The sequence below is a fragment of the Pipistrellus hanaki genome (genome assembly GCF_964339955.1).
Source record: "Pipistrellus hanaki genome assembly, chromosome: 6".
NCBI lineage: Eukaryota > Metazoa > Chordata > Mammalia > Chiroptera > Vespertilionidae > Pipistrellus > Pipistrellus hanaki.
The window spans coordinates 64,129,154-64,144,203 of NC_140508.1; the positions used below are offsets into that span (position 1 = coordinate 64,129,154).

Genomic DNA, 15,050 nt, shown 5'->3' on the forward strand with positions numbered 1-15,050 from the left:
GCTACCACCTCCAAAGGATATTGTAAGAATAAAATGAGATTTAGTTTATAAAGTGAATATGAGGAGAAATGGGAGAGGGAAGGCTAATCTCTGATTATAGGACTGAATAAGAAATCTTTTTTTCTTTTTTTTCTTTTTCTTTTTTTATTGTTGACACTATTATAGATATTCCCCATTTTCCACCCCTTTTCCCACCTCCACCCAGCCCCTGCACCTCCTAACCCCCCAGCCTTCACCACACAGTTGTCTGTGTCCATGGACTCTGCATATATATTCTTTGGCTAATCACTACATCTTCCTTATCCTTTAGCCAACATCCCCCTCTCCTCTTCTATGTGTCAGTCTGTTTCACATATACATGCCTCTGGTTCTATTTTATTTGTTAGTTATTTTGTTAATTAGATTCCACACATGAGTGAGATCATACAGTATTTGTCTTTCTCTGATTGGCTTATTTCTCTTAGCATAATTATCTCCATATCCATCCATGATGTCACAAAGGGTAAGAGTTCCATCTTTTTTACAGCCACGTAGTATTTCATTGTGTAAATGGTCTACAGCTTTTTTTTTTTATTATTTTTTTTTTATCCACTCATGTACTGACGGACACTTGGGCTATTTCCAGATCTTGGCTATTATAAATAACACTGCTATGAACATAGGAGTACATAAATTCTTTCTGATTGTTGTTTTGGGATTCTTAGGATATAGACTCATAAGTAGGATCATTGGGTCAAAAGGCAGTTCCATTTTCCCTTTTATGAGGAAATTTCATACTGTTTTGCACAGTGGCTGCACCAGTCTGCCTTCCCACCAACAGGGTGTCGGTATTGCCTTTTCTCCACAACCTCGCCAGTACTTGTTTGGCTAATGTCAGGCACTGCCTGTGACAGGCGTGCGGCTGGCTATTTGGAGCTACAAAGTGATCACAGTTTGCGGCTGTCTCTGCTGTGCCTGGGTGTGTGGGGGAGGGGCCAACCTGTGTAATAAGTATGGCTTCCACCAGCTCCAAGCCTGGAGGCCTCTCAGCAAAAGGCTTTTTGCTGCCAGCTGCCATTTCTGCTTTTGCCTGCCAGCTGTCAGTGAGAGCTTCTGGTAGCACATGCATTGTTTGAGATTGGTTCTCAGTGAGTCACCAGGTAGCGGCAAGTGGTGTTCACCAGACTGATACAGACTCAAACTCGGTGCTGGCGCTGGGTCTGAAGTCACTCTGCAAAAATCCTAGGGACACCTATGCCAGCTGCTACCTGCCACCTGCCAGAAGCCTGGTAACTTTTATGGTGGGACAGAGTCTCCAGGAATCATCAGGATGAGGTCAGCAAAGTCCATTATATTCTAACAGACCAAGATTTGGCTGTGTGAGGGGAAATGGCTCTCTCCCTAAAGCAACACAACTCGTCTCTCCCTGATCCTGCTTGTACCTTTTTAAGAACTTTCCTAGATAGTCTGCATCATGAACTCAGGCTGGCCATAGCCAGTTGACTCCTCTGCAGAGTGTGATGGCAAGGAATCAGGAGGGTGGGGCTAGTGCATTTCCTTCATCAGATGCCTATGGAGGGAGTGCTGGATGCAGGAAAAATTGGGCAGTATGAGAGGAGGACTCAGTACAGGGAACCTGGTGGCTGTCCCTTCAGCTCTCTTCCCAGAGCCACACAACCCAATCTCTCCTTGCATGACTACAGTCCACTCTGAGCACCCTCCCTCTCTTGGCTGCAAATGAGATTTTGTGTGCTGGACCTTTAAGAGGGTGGCTGGGTTTCTTAGCAGACTTGGGTCTCTCTCTGGCAGACAGAATCCCCACTGATGTTTATAGCCAGGTGTTATGTGGGCTCTTCTTCCCAGCGCTGGTGCTCCTGACATGGGTACCTGGTGTGGGCTCAGAGGGGACCTTTGCAGCTGAGCTATCCCTCTGGATTCTAAGCTACCATACTGTGTGTGGGTCCAGCCCTTTTCACATTTCTGCCTTCCTATCAGTCTCAATTTGTCTTCCTTCTATAAATCTTTGGTTATGAGATTTATGTTTCCCTAGTCTTCAAGTTGATTGTTCTATAATTTAGTTGTAATTCCAGTTTGGTTTTGGGAGGAGGTGATTGCAACTTACACCTACTCTGCTGCCATCTTGTATCCCTGATAAATTTATAAATTATAACAATTTATATTTACCTAATAACAGACTCAAAATGTGTACACGAAAGTTGATAGGAGAGCCCTAGCCAGTTTGGCTCAATGAATAGAGCATCAGTCTGTGGACTGAAGGGTCTCAGGTTCGATTCCGGTAAGGGTCCATGCTTGAGCTGCAAGTTCCATCCCCATTATGGGGCGTGCAAGAGGCAGTCAACTAATGATTCTCTCTCATTGTTGATGTTTCTATCTCTCTCCCTCTCCCTTCCTCTCTGAAATCAGTAAAAATATATTTTTTTAAAAGTTTGTAGGAGAAAAAGACAAATCCATAATCTTACTGAGATGTTTTTATTGCAGCTCTCTCAGTAACTGACCGAACCAGCCCACAAAAATCAGTGAATGTGAGGAAGAGTAGAATAACATGACCTAATTAACACATATGGAATACTACACCCAACAATTACAAAATACACATCCTTTACAAGCATACATAAGCCATTCATTTTTATATGCCAGGACTGGACACTTTTTATATATTATGTCCTCTAATCATAACACAGTTGTGAAAAAGACAGCTGGGCTGAAACTCTTTCATTTGCCCCTGCAGACTCACCCTGTCCTTCTCTATCATGCAGTCTGTCTTTCAAAGCTAACCTGTGTGGACTCCATTCATGCCTCCTTTCCCCTCTGGCTTCTGGTTAGGTTCAGCCAATTGGAGCCTAGATCAGATATTGTTGAGGAAAGTTGTTTTATGTATTCTCCCCGTCCCCTCCCTGCAGGGCTGCCGAGGATGGATGCATCCCGTCTTCCCCTCCCTAAATCTGCCCCTGCCAGGCATCACCCTCCAGACAGCTGCCCTCTGCAAGTCCCAGTACCCATTCTCCCCTGGTGCCTTTCAGGTGGCAATGGCCCTTGCTGTTCTTAGTCCTGGGGTGCTGTGCCATGCCCTTGGGTCTTCTCAACATTGCCCACACCTTCCCAACAGTCCCTTTCTAAACTCTTCAAATTACCCAGTTAGAGTGTGCCATGTTTCCTGCAAGGACCCTGGCTGTGTATTAGCATCTATGTCTGCATTTAAGAAAACATAAACTCACCTTGGCTGGTTTGGCTCAGTGAATAGAGTTTTGGCCTACAGATTGGAGGGTCTCGGGTTCGATTCCAGTCAAGGGCACATGCCCCAATTGCAGGCTTGATGCCAAGTGGGGGGCGGGCAGGAGGCAGCCAATCAATGATTCTCATCATTGATGTTTCTCTCTCTCTCTCTCTTTTCCTCTCTGAAACCAATAAAATAATTTTTTTTAAAGAAAATGTAAGCTCAAGGAAGTCAGTGACTCACACAGGTCATATGACTCCAGCTATACCTCCTTTCACAGGTGTAGAAATAGAACAGTTTTGTCTCTTGCCCTCAGCATCAATAAATCATTAACATAACAGTGGAACATCTTTTCAACTTTAGACAATCAGTGTGTCTTCAATAAATTTTTAATGTCAGTTGTAACTTGGCCTTTCTTAGTTTCTTAAATGTCAGGAAAACTGTCTTCCATTTGTACCTTGATTGGTTTTTGTTGTTGTTGTTGTTGTTAATTCTTAGTCTTTTAGAGAAAGTTATTTAATACAGTGATTATGAATTCTGAATTTAATACCCCTATAATATTTTATCTTCCCACTTTGTGTTTTTCAGATCGCCATGAGATTATCTCCAAAGAAATATTGGAGTTGGACCCTTGGGAAAACCAGTGGAATGTTGTAGCTGTCAATGTCCTCATGCATGACAACTATGATGTCTGCCTGGTGGCCAGAATGAATCCTCGAGACCTCATCCCCCCACCTTCAGATTTGGTGGAAGAAGACAAGGACCACTGAGGTCAACATTGTTATACATCCTTCTGTTGTGTCTGCAAAGGAGATGTTAGGAATGGAGAGAGCTCATGGGCATCCATACATGTGCTTTGCATGCATAGTGGCCTGTGTGCAAAGCAGCTTGTGATGGGCACTGCAAGGAGGAGTGTGCAGAGTCCAACCTCAGGGACCCCCACTTGGTTAGGGTGGACAAGACATTACAAAGACTGAATGTGGTGATGTCACAAGGGGAGTACAGGGTGAGTGCCACAGAAGAGCTGGGGATGGAGGAATCTCACTCTGCGGGGGACTCAAGGACAGCATTGCCAAGAAGCAGGCCTTCATCAGCGCCTCGGAGGATGAGGAGGAAGCAGGCCCATGTGTGCAATTGATAGTGAGATCACAGATAGCTGAGTGAAGGCCAGAGGTGGCCAGGCTGCCTGGACCACTGCCTTTGCTATAAAGGTTAGAAAGTTAGATTATGCTAAATGACCAATATTTGGAAGACCAAGAACTTTGGACCTGGTCTCTAAACAGGGAAATGATCTCAAAATAGTGATGTGAAGGAAGACTTGTCTTTGTACTCTGTTCTGGCTTCAGTCTTATAAAGACTGTCTATTCTCATGCAGAATACTCTTCTGCTGCAGAAACATTGTCCAAAAAAGGGCTAGCAGTGGACTGACTGTAAGTTCCTAAGAGCCCAGGCACTCAAGCCAACCACAGTGAGCAGAGGAATCCCACCCTGGGCTGGGTCTGAATCAGTGAAGAAGATACAGGGTTCTATAGCCATGGTCCACTCTTGGGTTGGTACAGAGGTTCCTGGATTGGGCCTACCCAAGCTGCCCTTGACTAGTTCTCAGACACACAAGGCTTTCCACAGGCTGGTCCTGGCTGAACACAACTGGCCTACACTATCCAACCCAGGCACTGACCAGTCTCTGGAGTAAAGAGAGGGAGCATACCTCTTTGGCAGCCGGCTGCCCTCTTAGGGCCAGTCTTTGCACTATCTTCCCCAAGGTGGAAGGGGAAGGATGGAACCTCCTGCTTCAGCCCGCAGTTGAGCATAGTTAGAAAACGGCCACTCCCGAAATACATCTTAGGGATGACATTTAAACAACAGCAGGGAAATCCATCTATTTTACTTACCTTCTACACTTCTGGAAGCACGGTGGATTCAAATGATGCATTTTGATCCCTGATCTTTGACAACTTCTCCAGAGTTTCACCTTACACAGGCTCCCTTTTAAGTAGGAGTGGTTAGTAAATTCCCTAGAACTTGGCTTCAGGCACACATTCTTAGATGAGAATAGTTCTTCTCTGGTGTAGAGTTATGTGACTTTTGTGACTTCTCTTCCATGTCCCCAGGTTCTAGCCGTTAAACTAGGCAGGAGGGATGGGTCCATGGATATGAGCCAGTTATAAACCTGCTCCTGCCACCATGATGGGGGGGTGCCCAGTTAGACCCAAGGTAGGTTGTCCCCTAGTAGGCTAGATAGGGCAGGAGCCATGTCTGTCTCTCTGCAGTTGCACCCAAGTGCCCACTGCAGTGCCTGGCACTTAGGGGTCTTTGGGTGACCCACACAGAGTAGCAATTCTCAGTCTGAGGGCTGGGTCTCTGAGCATTTCCAGGAATCTGAGGTAAATGAGTTGATTCTTCTCCCTGCTGGAAGGTCTTCTAATCCATGAATTCTTTTTCTCTCTGAAAAGGCAGAGCAGTTCTTCCCCGAGGGCTGTACTGGCTGGTGGTGTTCATGGTGGAGGAGCATCCCCACAGGTCGCTGCTTGCCTAACCTCCTCTTAATGGGACCCCTGCACCTGCTCCTGTTTAAACAGAAGCTGTCACATTTCCCTGGATCATGGAGGCCTTGCTAGCATGTCATGACACATTTCTAGATGCCTTGGGTTTCAGATCTAGGCTTTCGTCCCAACTCTACCTAGCTAGCTGTGTGATCTGGGGCAATACAACCTTTCTAATGCCGTATTTTCCTCATATACAGAATGGGAAGAAAAATGCCTTATAGGGTTGGTGTGAGGATTGAGTGAGAAAACGCTGACCAAAGTGTGTGTAAGACACTAAAACGGTAAACATTTATTAGCTGCCATTATTATTATCATCATTACTGTTGCACTCAGCATTTCCCAAAGCATAGTGCCCAGAACAACCTGGCGCTTGAGTGCAATCTCTTGGGGTGGATGTGGTTTGAGACAGTTCTTAATTTCCCAGACCCAGCCTTTCAGCTCCTCCGTATGGCGTGCTGAAACAAACAGCGGTTTGCTTTAGTGTTTTCTTAAGCTCTGGTGTTTCTTGACTGACTTTCACATTTGTAATTCAAAACTAGACCCTTCTGCCCTCCTGTTGTTACATATTGGTAGAGATTCATCTTTGAAACAACATTTTCCTATCAATCCTTTTTCATTTTACCTGAATGCTGTCCCAATATCACATGGAGGGCTCTTGTAAAACTTTGGCTATTTGCTAGTTCTTCTCTTTATGAAGCAGGATTGCTTGACACTGAGCAATGTATCCTAAACGGGAAGTGATTTGGATGCTGAGGCTGATAGAAGGCTGCAGCTGTCAAGCACACCCTGGTTCAGTTTGTGTTCATAAAGAATGCATCACTGTTCTCTCTGGTTGACTTTATAATGAGCCAAATGCTTTGAATTTGAACTTACAAAACTTTACCAATAAACGATCACTTTCATCTTATTTTTTCTTATTGCAAATCCATGTCAGTTTCATTTGAAGAAGGGGTTCCTATGCCCAAGATGTGCTGAGCATCTCCAGAGTGGGCTAATGACCAGCCAACAGAGCATCAGGAGCAAGGCAACTGGACAACTCAGGCATAGCTGCAGCATCCTACGGGAGGCCACGCCCACCCTGCAGCGTTAAGAAACTCAGCAGTAGATAATCTCCAGTGGCATGGAGCTTGGGGAAAATACGCATGTTGGAAAGAGTAGTTGAAGCTTCAGATCCCAGCCAAACATGAGGCTTTTCACCAGCAAGGACACCTCCTTCCCGTCAGAGGCATGGTTTATGGCCCAGCAGCCTTGCTGAAAGCTCGTTTCTCTGCCCTCCCAGTGCTGTGAGTCTTAGAGCAACGTTACCAAAGGGAAGAGTGCCAGTCCTGGGTCTGCTTCATCCCAGGGGGTGTGCCATGGCGAGAGTGGACCAGGGAGAGGGCAGAGGCCCCCTGGGGCATGGATCTGACAGCCCCTGGCTCCAGATAAACGTCACTCTCTCCCCCTTTCCCTATCTCTACTCAGTACATATAGCTGCTCAGCCCCGAACTAGGCACTCCCAGGATTCCCAAAATAAAGCTAGAGGACATCTTGCCGCTGCTCAGAGAGAAGACATGCAGGAAGAAGATCAAAAAGCTGGTCAGTTGAGCGCTTCCTCTGAGCCAGGCACTGCTCAGGGCAGAGAGACTGGATTCAAGGCCGGGCTCTCGCCTAGTTCACATCTGGAAAGAAAAGAGATGTGCAAATACAGCGACATGGCACCTTGTGAGAGATTAGTCTAAACCCACATCAGGCAAAAATGCCTTGTAATTATCCCTGCATTTACTTCCTATTGCTGCCAAACAAATCTTTACACACTCCGTGGCTTCATTACAACACACACTTATTCCTACACTTCTGCAACTCAGAAGTCTAACGTGGATCTCTGTGAGCTGAAACTGGAGTGTCTGCCGGGCGGCACTCCTTCCAAAGCTCTGGGAAGGGTCTGTCCCTCCTTTTTCAGGAGGCCGATGGCATTTCTTTTCTTTTTTTTTTTCTTTTTTAATTATTATCTGTGTACATATTTTAATATTGCCCTTCCCTCCCATATATACCCCCCCTCCCCAGAGTTTTACATGCATATAAGTACAACTGATGGCATTTCTTAACTTGCGGCTCCTTCCTCCATTTCCATATCCAGCCATCTTATTGCCCCGCCCTGCTCTTGCTATCACACTTCTTGTCTGACTCCCTCTCCCACTTTGTTGTTGTTGTTAATCCTCACCTGAGGATATTTTTCCCATTGATTTTTTTTTTTTTTTTTTTTAGAAAGAGTGAAAGGGAAGGGGAGAGACAGAGAAAGTAAGATCCATGAGAGATGCATCGATTGTTTGCCTCCTGAAGGTTCCCGACCACTCTGCTGATGCTCAAGTCCCTTATTAAAGTAGACAGTAACTGCATATAACCTATGGACAGCCTCTTGTTTACTTTGAAATCATCTCCAGATCACATACATTACCTAATACAGCGTAAATGCTATGTAAACAGTTGCTATGCTGTATTGTTTAATGACGAGAAGAAAGTCTGTACTTGTTCAGCACAGACACATCATAGACCTAACTACAGAGCACATATCAGTAACAACATAACATTTCTTTTTTAAAATATATCTTATTGATTTTTACAGAGAGGAAGGGAGAGGGATAGAGAGTTAGAAACACCGATGAGAAAGAAACATCAATCAGCTGCCTCCTGCACACCCCCCACTGGGGATGCACCACAACCAAGGCACATGCCCTTGACAGTAATTGAATGTGGGACCCTTGCAGGCCGAGCCAAACCGGTTTCGGCACAACATAACATTTCTTTTCTTGAATATTGATCTGTGGTTGGTTGACTCCATGGATGTGGAACCTGCAGATATGGAGGAAGGACTGCACATTACAAGTTCCATGGATTAGGATGTTCATTTGGAGAAAACCATTATTCTGCCTAATGTCTAAGACCACCCATGATTCTCCTGTGCACAGCCTGTGCAGAACTTCATGTGGACACGGAAGTTTGGGTGCCACCACAGATAACAATGGCAAATGGACATGCAGGTGCTCAGTCAGAGACCATCTCAGAGACCCCTGTGACATCCAGGGGGCGGGCAGTGACGAGGAAAGGCTCCTGCCTGTGGGGTGACCTCCATTCTCCCTTAACATGAAGCCGTGCATGCATTCCCCGGAAGTCAAGGAAGTGTGTGACACTAAACACGAGTCCTCACACAGGTCAGGTGGTTCTCTGGTTAGAGCAAAGTGGCCCAAACAGCGGAAGGATCCAGGGGGGAGGCCGTAGCTTTAGGGAGCTTTGGTGGGGCTCCCCTCACAAGCAAGTGACCAAGGGCTTGGGTTTGCTAGATGAACACGAAAGAGTAAGGGCATTCCAGGTGCAGGGGCAGCCTGTGCAAAGGCCCTGGCCTGGAAGAGGCCTGCTGTGCAGGAACGGAGAGCAGCTTTGGGCAGGCGGCTATAACAGCAGACTGAGACAGGCGGGGTGGGCCTAATGGAAGCCAGGGTGGGACTTTATAAAGGTCATGCTGGTGGCCACACCTCAGGGTGGACAGGAGCAGGCAACCTGGTAGGAGGCTGTTGGCAGAATCCAGGTGGAGGCTGAGTGGGACAAAGGAACAAAGAAAATGAACTGTAGTCTGGCCAGTGCTGGAGTGGAGTGGAGTGGAGTGGAGTGGACTCAGGACCCCTACTCCCTGCTGCCTGACTGTGGGCTGGACCCAGCAGGCGTTTCACTGCTGCTTCTGCATTTGCTCACCTGCACCACCTCCTGGCGAAGTGAGGCCAGGCGCTGGAGCTCCTGCACAGCGTCAGGCAGGATGAAGTGTTCAGAAGCCTTCCCGCTGTGGCTGCCAGGCAGGAGGCGAGAGGAATCAGATGCCCCAGCCATCTGTCCGGTAGCTTCCTGCTGTGTCCTGAGACCTCCTCTCCCCACACCACCAGGGGGCGAAGGTAGGCTCCCTGGGGTCCCGCGGCTGCCCCTTTATTTCCCAGGGCCACTACATTAGGAATTTCTCGTCCTTTTGAAAAGCAGGGGACAGACAATAATTTCTCACTTTATAAAAAGCAAAACTATAGGTGGGGAAACTTCAGAAATCACTCTCTGGTTTCTTTGCTTATTCAAAAGCAAAAGGGATCACCTTCCTTTCTGCCTACGTTTCTCGGTCACGTGCACCAAGAGTTCCCCTTGCTCCCGGGAGATATTTACACGTCCAGTAATTAAACCCCAGGAATCTGGAATCTCCTGTGACTTCCCTACCTCCCTTTGCACAGGCTGATGCTGCACCTGGAATGCCCTCACACCCTTCCCAGAAGCGTCCCTTCCGTGGCCTTCACTCTGTGTGGTGCAGTGGCACCCTGTCACTGGCAGGGCTCACTGAGCCCTGTGCACCAGTCCCGGGCACAGAGCTGGCCACGGTGAAGAGTGGAGAGGTGTAGCAGAGAGGGCATCGGGGGTCTTCACAGAGGTGCAGAGGGCATGGATTGGGGGGTGGGAGAGACCAGGAAAAGGTTGGAAAATTCTGGAACTGCGTGGGTGCAGAATTGTGCGAAGAGAAGAAAGGAGGGGGTCCTGGCACGACAGTTTGGCCAGCCCCGGTCTCAGCGCCTGGGGCACCAGGCTGCCAAGTGTGGACTTCCCCAGGTGTCCAGACTCTAAGACAGGGAACGGCTGACAGGACTGGGGTTTGGAGAGATGCGTGTATGGAGGGGAGGTCAGGGAACCCTGGGCAGAATATCCTCTGCCCCAGCTTCACTGGGCCCCTTGGCCAGTCTCAGGTGGGGAGAGCGGTCAGGGGAAAGGCTTTATGACATTGAGGTATGGCTCCATCTCAGCCCAGTTTGCTACGTGACCTAGGGGAAAACACTGGCCCTCGCTGAGCTGCAGCGAGTGGCTTCTCTTAAAGGGGCAGATAGACCTAACCCCCTCTCCTCCCCACCCCAGGCCCTACATCTCACTCCAGTGAGAGAAAAGGCAACTGATGCCTAGTATCCAGAGGAAGGAATGAGGACTCAGGCTTGGGCCTCATGTGCTGTGGAGAAGAGCCAATCATGGGGCTGAGGGAGAGCCAGTGGACCGTCGGTAGATAAAGCAGCTGGGCCTGTGCACCTGCCCCAGGTACCACCACCCTCTCCGGAAGGGGAGAAGGACTCCTTGCTGGAGAAGCCAGTGGCTTCAAGAAAACACACCCCTCTGGCATTTCTTCCCCTTTTGGATGTCCCCCTGCTTCTCTACTGCCAAAGACACTCCAGGTTCCCTCAGGAATTCTGCTGCAGCCCAAGGATTAAAAGGCATTGACCGCCACCCCCTGTTGAGGGAGCCTGGCTGGATGGAGCTCTCCTGCTGGCTCCTAGGCCAGCACACATGGCCAGGGAGGGGAGGGGAGGCTCTGGGACAGCTCTGCCACCTGGAGGAAATAGAGAAGCATTCAGCCTGGAGCTGGCTGGGGCCAGGAGGGTCAGCCACCGACGAAGCTGGTACTGTGAAATGGAAATACACAGCATTTTTATACACCAATAATGAACTCTCAGAAAAAGAAATAAAATAAAAAAAACCTCCCATTTACCATTGCAACAACAAAGGAGATACGTGGGAATAAACTTAACCAAAAGAGGTTATAATTCTGTATCTTAAGATTCTTTCTAAATGCCGCAGTAAAGTGTCCCCGAAGTGTGCGACTTCCATTTGTTCATGTTACTTGATGCTCAAAGAACCTTGGCAAAGTTCCTTAACCCAAATTACAAAGTTCTTTGCAAAATGCGGTTAATGGTACTTTCTTCAGTATTCGAGAGGATTGAATTAGTGCACGAACTGTTGCACTGCCACCCCTAGGTGGCGCCATCCTCGTTAGATTCCGTGAGATTGGCCGCAGGGGAGCTGGGCAGCACAGTCTGCAGAGTCATACCAGCCGCCTAACAGAAGTGGTAACAGGAAATGCTCAGTAAGTGGTAGCTAGTGTAATAATTACGTATTCTTATAATAACTTTTTCTTGCAAGAAAGGCCAACTTGCCTCTGGATGCTACAAAGAAGCTTTAGTTATTAACGAAATAACAACAACAAAAATTAGCAAACATTGGACTTTCCGGATCAGGCATTTTCCTAAGGTGTTTTCACATGCGTTATTTCACTTAATCTTCACCACAACTGCATATTATCACCTCTCTTTGATAGATTAAAAAACTGAAACTTAGATATTTTAAATAAATCAAGTTGACTATTAAATATTTGAGCAAAATGGGAACAGAATGGGAATGGAAGTCTGTTGGACTCTATACCCAATGCTCTTTCCACAGTGGCAAGCTGCAAACAGGTGTGGGGGGGGGGGGGAAAGGGGGGTGGATGGATGCATTCTTTCTTCTGTAAGTAGCTCCCTGATTTTCCATCATAGATATAACCTCCCCTGGGACATTCTCAGTCCACATGATTTGGATGAGATTAATGGCCAGTCAACTTGTTCTGGCCCCTATGGTCACAGTGATGGTTCAGGAATGAACACTTGGACCAAGTCAATTTGATTAAACTCAATTTCAGGACTTCTGTGAGAATTGTGTGGAAGACAAAAGCTCTCCGTCTGCTAGACTTTAAACTATAAAGCCTGGGACTTTTGAAGGTCACTCTGAGGAGGGGCCTATATTCGAAAGACAACAGCAAATTAATGGAGAGAAATTGGGTCTGACATTTCCTAAGCCCTTAGAAAATTAGGTCAATCTTTGTTTAAATCTATGTGAGCTAAATAATTCTAGAATTCTTTTTCCTCAAACCTATTCAAACTGTTGTGTTTTTTTTGTTTGTTTTATTTTAATCTTCACCCCAGAATATTTTTCCCACTGATTTTTTTTTTTTTTTTTGAGAGTGGGAGGGAGGGAGAAAGAGAGAGAAAAACATCAATGTGAGAGAGACACATCGATTGGTTGCCTCATGCAGGCACCTCATTGGGATTGGGGATTGAATCTGCAACCCAGGTACATGCCCTTGACCAGAAATCAAACACAAGACTCTCAGCTGAGCCAAACCGGTTTCGGCTTTACGTACTTTTTTTTTTTTTTTTAACTTGATAAAAAAAATCAGAAGATGTAAAAAAAAAAAAATATGGCATTAAAAAATAAATTAAGCCCTAGCTGGTTTGGCTCAGTGGATGGAGCGTTGGCCTAGGGACTGAAGGGTCCCAGGTTCAATTCCAGTCAGGGACACATGCCCGGGTTGTGGGCTCGATCCCCAGTGCGGGAGGAAGCCAATCAATGATTCTCTCTCGTCATTGATGTTTCTATCTCTCTCTCCCTCTCTCTCTGAAATCAATAGAAATATATATATTTTAAAAATAATTAGCCGAGTCCGGTTTGGCTCAGTGGATAGAGCATCTGCCTGTGGAGTGAAAGGTCCCGGGTTCGATTTCGGTCAAGGGCATGTACCTGGTTGTGGGCATATCCCCAATAGGGGGTGTGCAAGAGGCAGCTGATCAATGATTCTCCCTCATTGATGTTTCTAACTCTCTATCCCTCTCTCTTCCTCTCTGCAGAAAAAATAACAATAATAATTAATTAAAATAAAAAGCAGTTCCAGCACAGAAAAGGGAAAAAGAATGAAATCTTTTGGGTACCTCTCAGATCCAACATCTTATTCCTAGACTTGTATCTGGTGATGTCAACATCCTATGCCCAGGCTTTGGAATTTGGATTAAGCATTTTAACAGTGAGTTTTATGTGTCAACGAGGTTAGGATAGAGTACCCAGTTGTTCAAACACTCATCTAGGTGCTGCTGTGAAGTTATTTTGTAGTTGTAGTTAACATCTACAGTTACTTTAATTTTAAAAGGTCATTTTCAATAATGGGAGTGAGCCTCATCCAATCAGCAGAAGGCCCTAAGTGCAGAACTGAGGTTTCCCTGAGGGAGAATAAATACTTCCTGAGGACTGCCTCCTTCCTCCATCCAAGAATTTCTAGTCTGCTTGCCCACCTTATGGATTTCAGATTCGCCCAGCCGGACCCCACAATCATATAAGCTAATTCCTTGACCTAATTGCTCTATTCATAGTTAGATGATAGCTATCTAGCTATCTAGATAAATGATAGATATCCTACTGGTTCTGTTTCTCAGGTACCCTTGCTGACCTGAGCAGTCATGCCTTGGGTGTCTCTTGAGCATTCTCTGATCTCTGATCCCCAAAGTGGAAAAGCCTCCCGAATCCTTCCATGAGAGGCCTCCTCCTGCATGCCTTCCTTTTCCTACCTTCTTTCCCTTCCTTCTGAAGAGCTTCTGCCTCAAAAACATAGAATGCCTATATCTGCTGAGAGAACCATGTTCCCTGGTCTGCCCAGTTCAGCATACATCTGTTATATATGGAAACAATATAATCAGAGCCACTTTAAAATGGAGCCAGAGCTGCCATGCCAGAGGAACTGCCTTGCAGGACATACCTCAAGTCATTGGAATGTTTTAAAACAGGGCAAAATATTTACCTTTGGACTCAGCCTAAGCAACCTTGCAAAAAAAAAAAAATTTATAAAAATCACAAAAAAAGTAGACTGTTAACTACTGGACTGGAAGCTTAAAACATTGTTTAGAATTAATATCACTGTTAATTTATCTGCACCAATAGAAATGCCTTCCTTCTGTTGAGAAATTGCCCCCTTCCCCTTCTCATAAATATCCAATGCTTTGTCTCCTGGTTGGAACATTATTTGGGCTTCGTCTGAATCAGTGTGCCCAAATAGTTATTCTTATTGATCTAAATAAATGCTGCTTGCCTCTTGCTTTGAAAGGCCTTTTGTTCTTAGGCTAACGATGTTAACAATCATGAGGAAGCCTGGTTTCTCCAATTATATTTCCATCGCCCCTTTCTCTTCATCTTTGTCCAAGCCCACAAGTTTACTGTATTCCCTCCCCTCCTTTCTTCCAGGGTAATTGTGATTTCTAGCCAGCACATAACTTTCCATAATAAAGCTACATTTCTGAGCCTCGTTTCAAACGTGTGGTCATAGGCTAGGTTATAGCCAATGAATGGGACATGAGCAGAAGGAATGTGTTTAACTTCCAGGTTCTGCATTAAAAGGAAAGATGATGAGCCATCCTGGATTTTGTGGATCACAGCACCACCCCTAAGGGAGTGGAGCAATAAGATATACTGTCACCTGAACTTCATCTGGTTTATGATATTGATTTTGGGGATTTCTGCAGTAACATACAAATTTTCATCCTAACCAGTATGCCACAAAACTTACCAAAGGAATAATCTACTTAATTCAACCATCTACTTCTTTTTTTAAAAAAAAATTTTCTATTGATTTCAGAGAGGGTAAGATAGCAGTAACAATGATGAGA

General features: G+C 46.0%; 1 protein-coding gene across 2 annotated transcripts in view; it reads left to right on the forward strand.

The window, feature by feature from the left end:
• KBTBD12 (kelch repeat and BTB domain containing 12) overlaps window positions 1-12,018 on the forward strand; it is a 30,091-nt gene extending 18,073 nt beyond the window's left edge. The window contains exons 6-7 of one of the 2 annotated variants that reach the window (XM_084886929.1): window positions 3,803-3,985; window positions 10,675-12,018. In XM_084886929.1, coding sequence (XP_084743055.1) covers window positions 3,803-3,984 — 182 coding nt within the window. In that variant the 3' untranslated portion in view covers window position 3,985; window positions 10,675-12,018. Of the gene's footprint in view, window positions 1-3,802; window positions 3,986-5,667; window positions 6,668-10,674 lie in introns of those variants that run through there. The other variant, XM_084886930.1, reaches the window with a different exon arrangement.
• The last annotated feature ends 3,032 nt before the right edge of the window (window positions 12,019-15,050 follow it).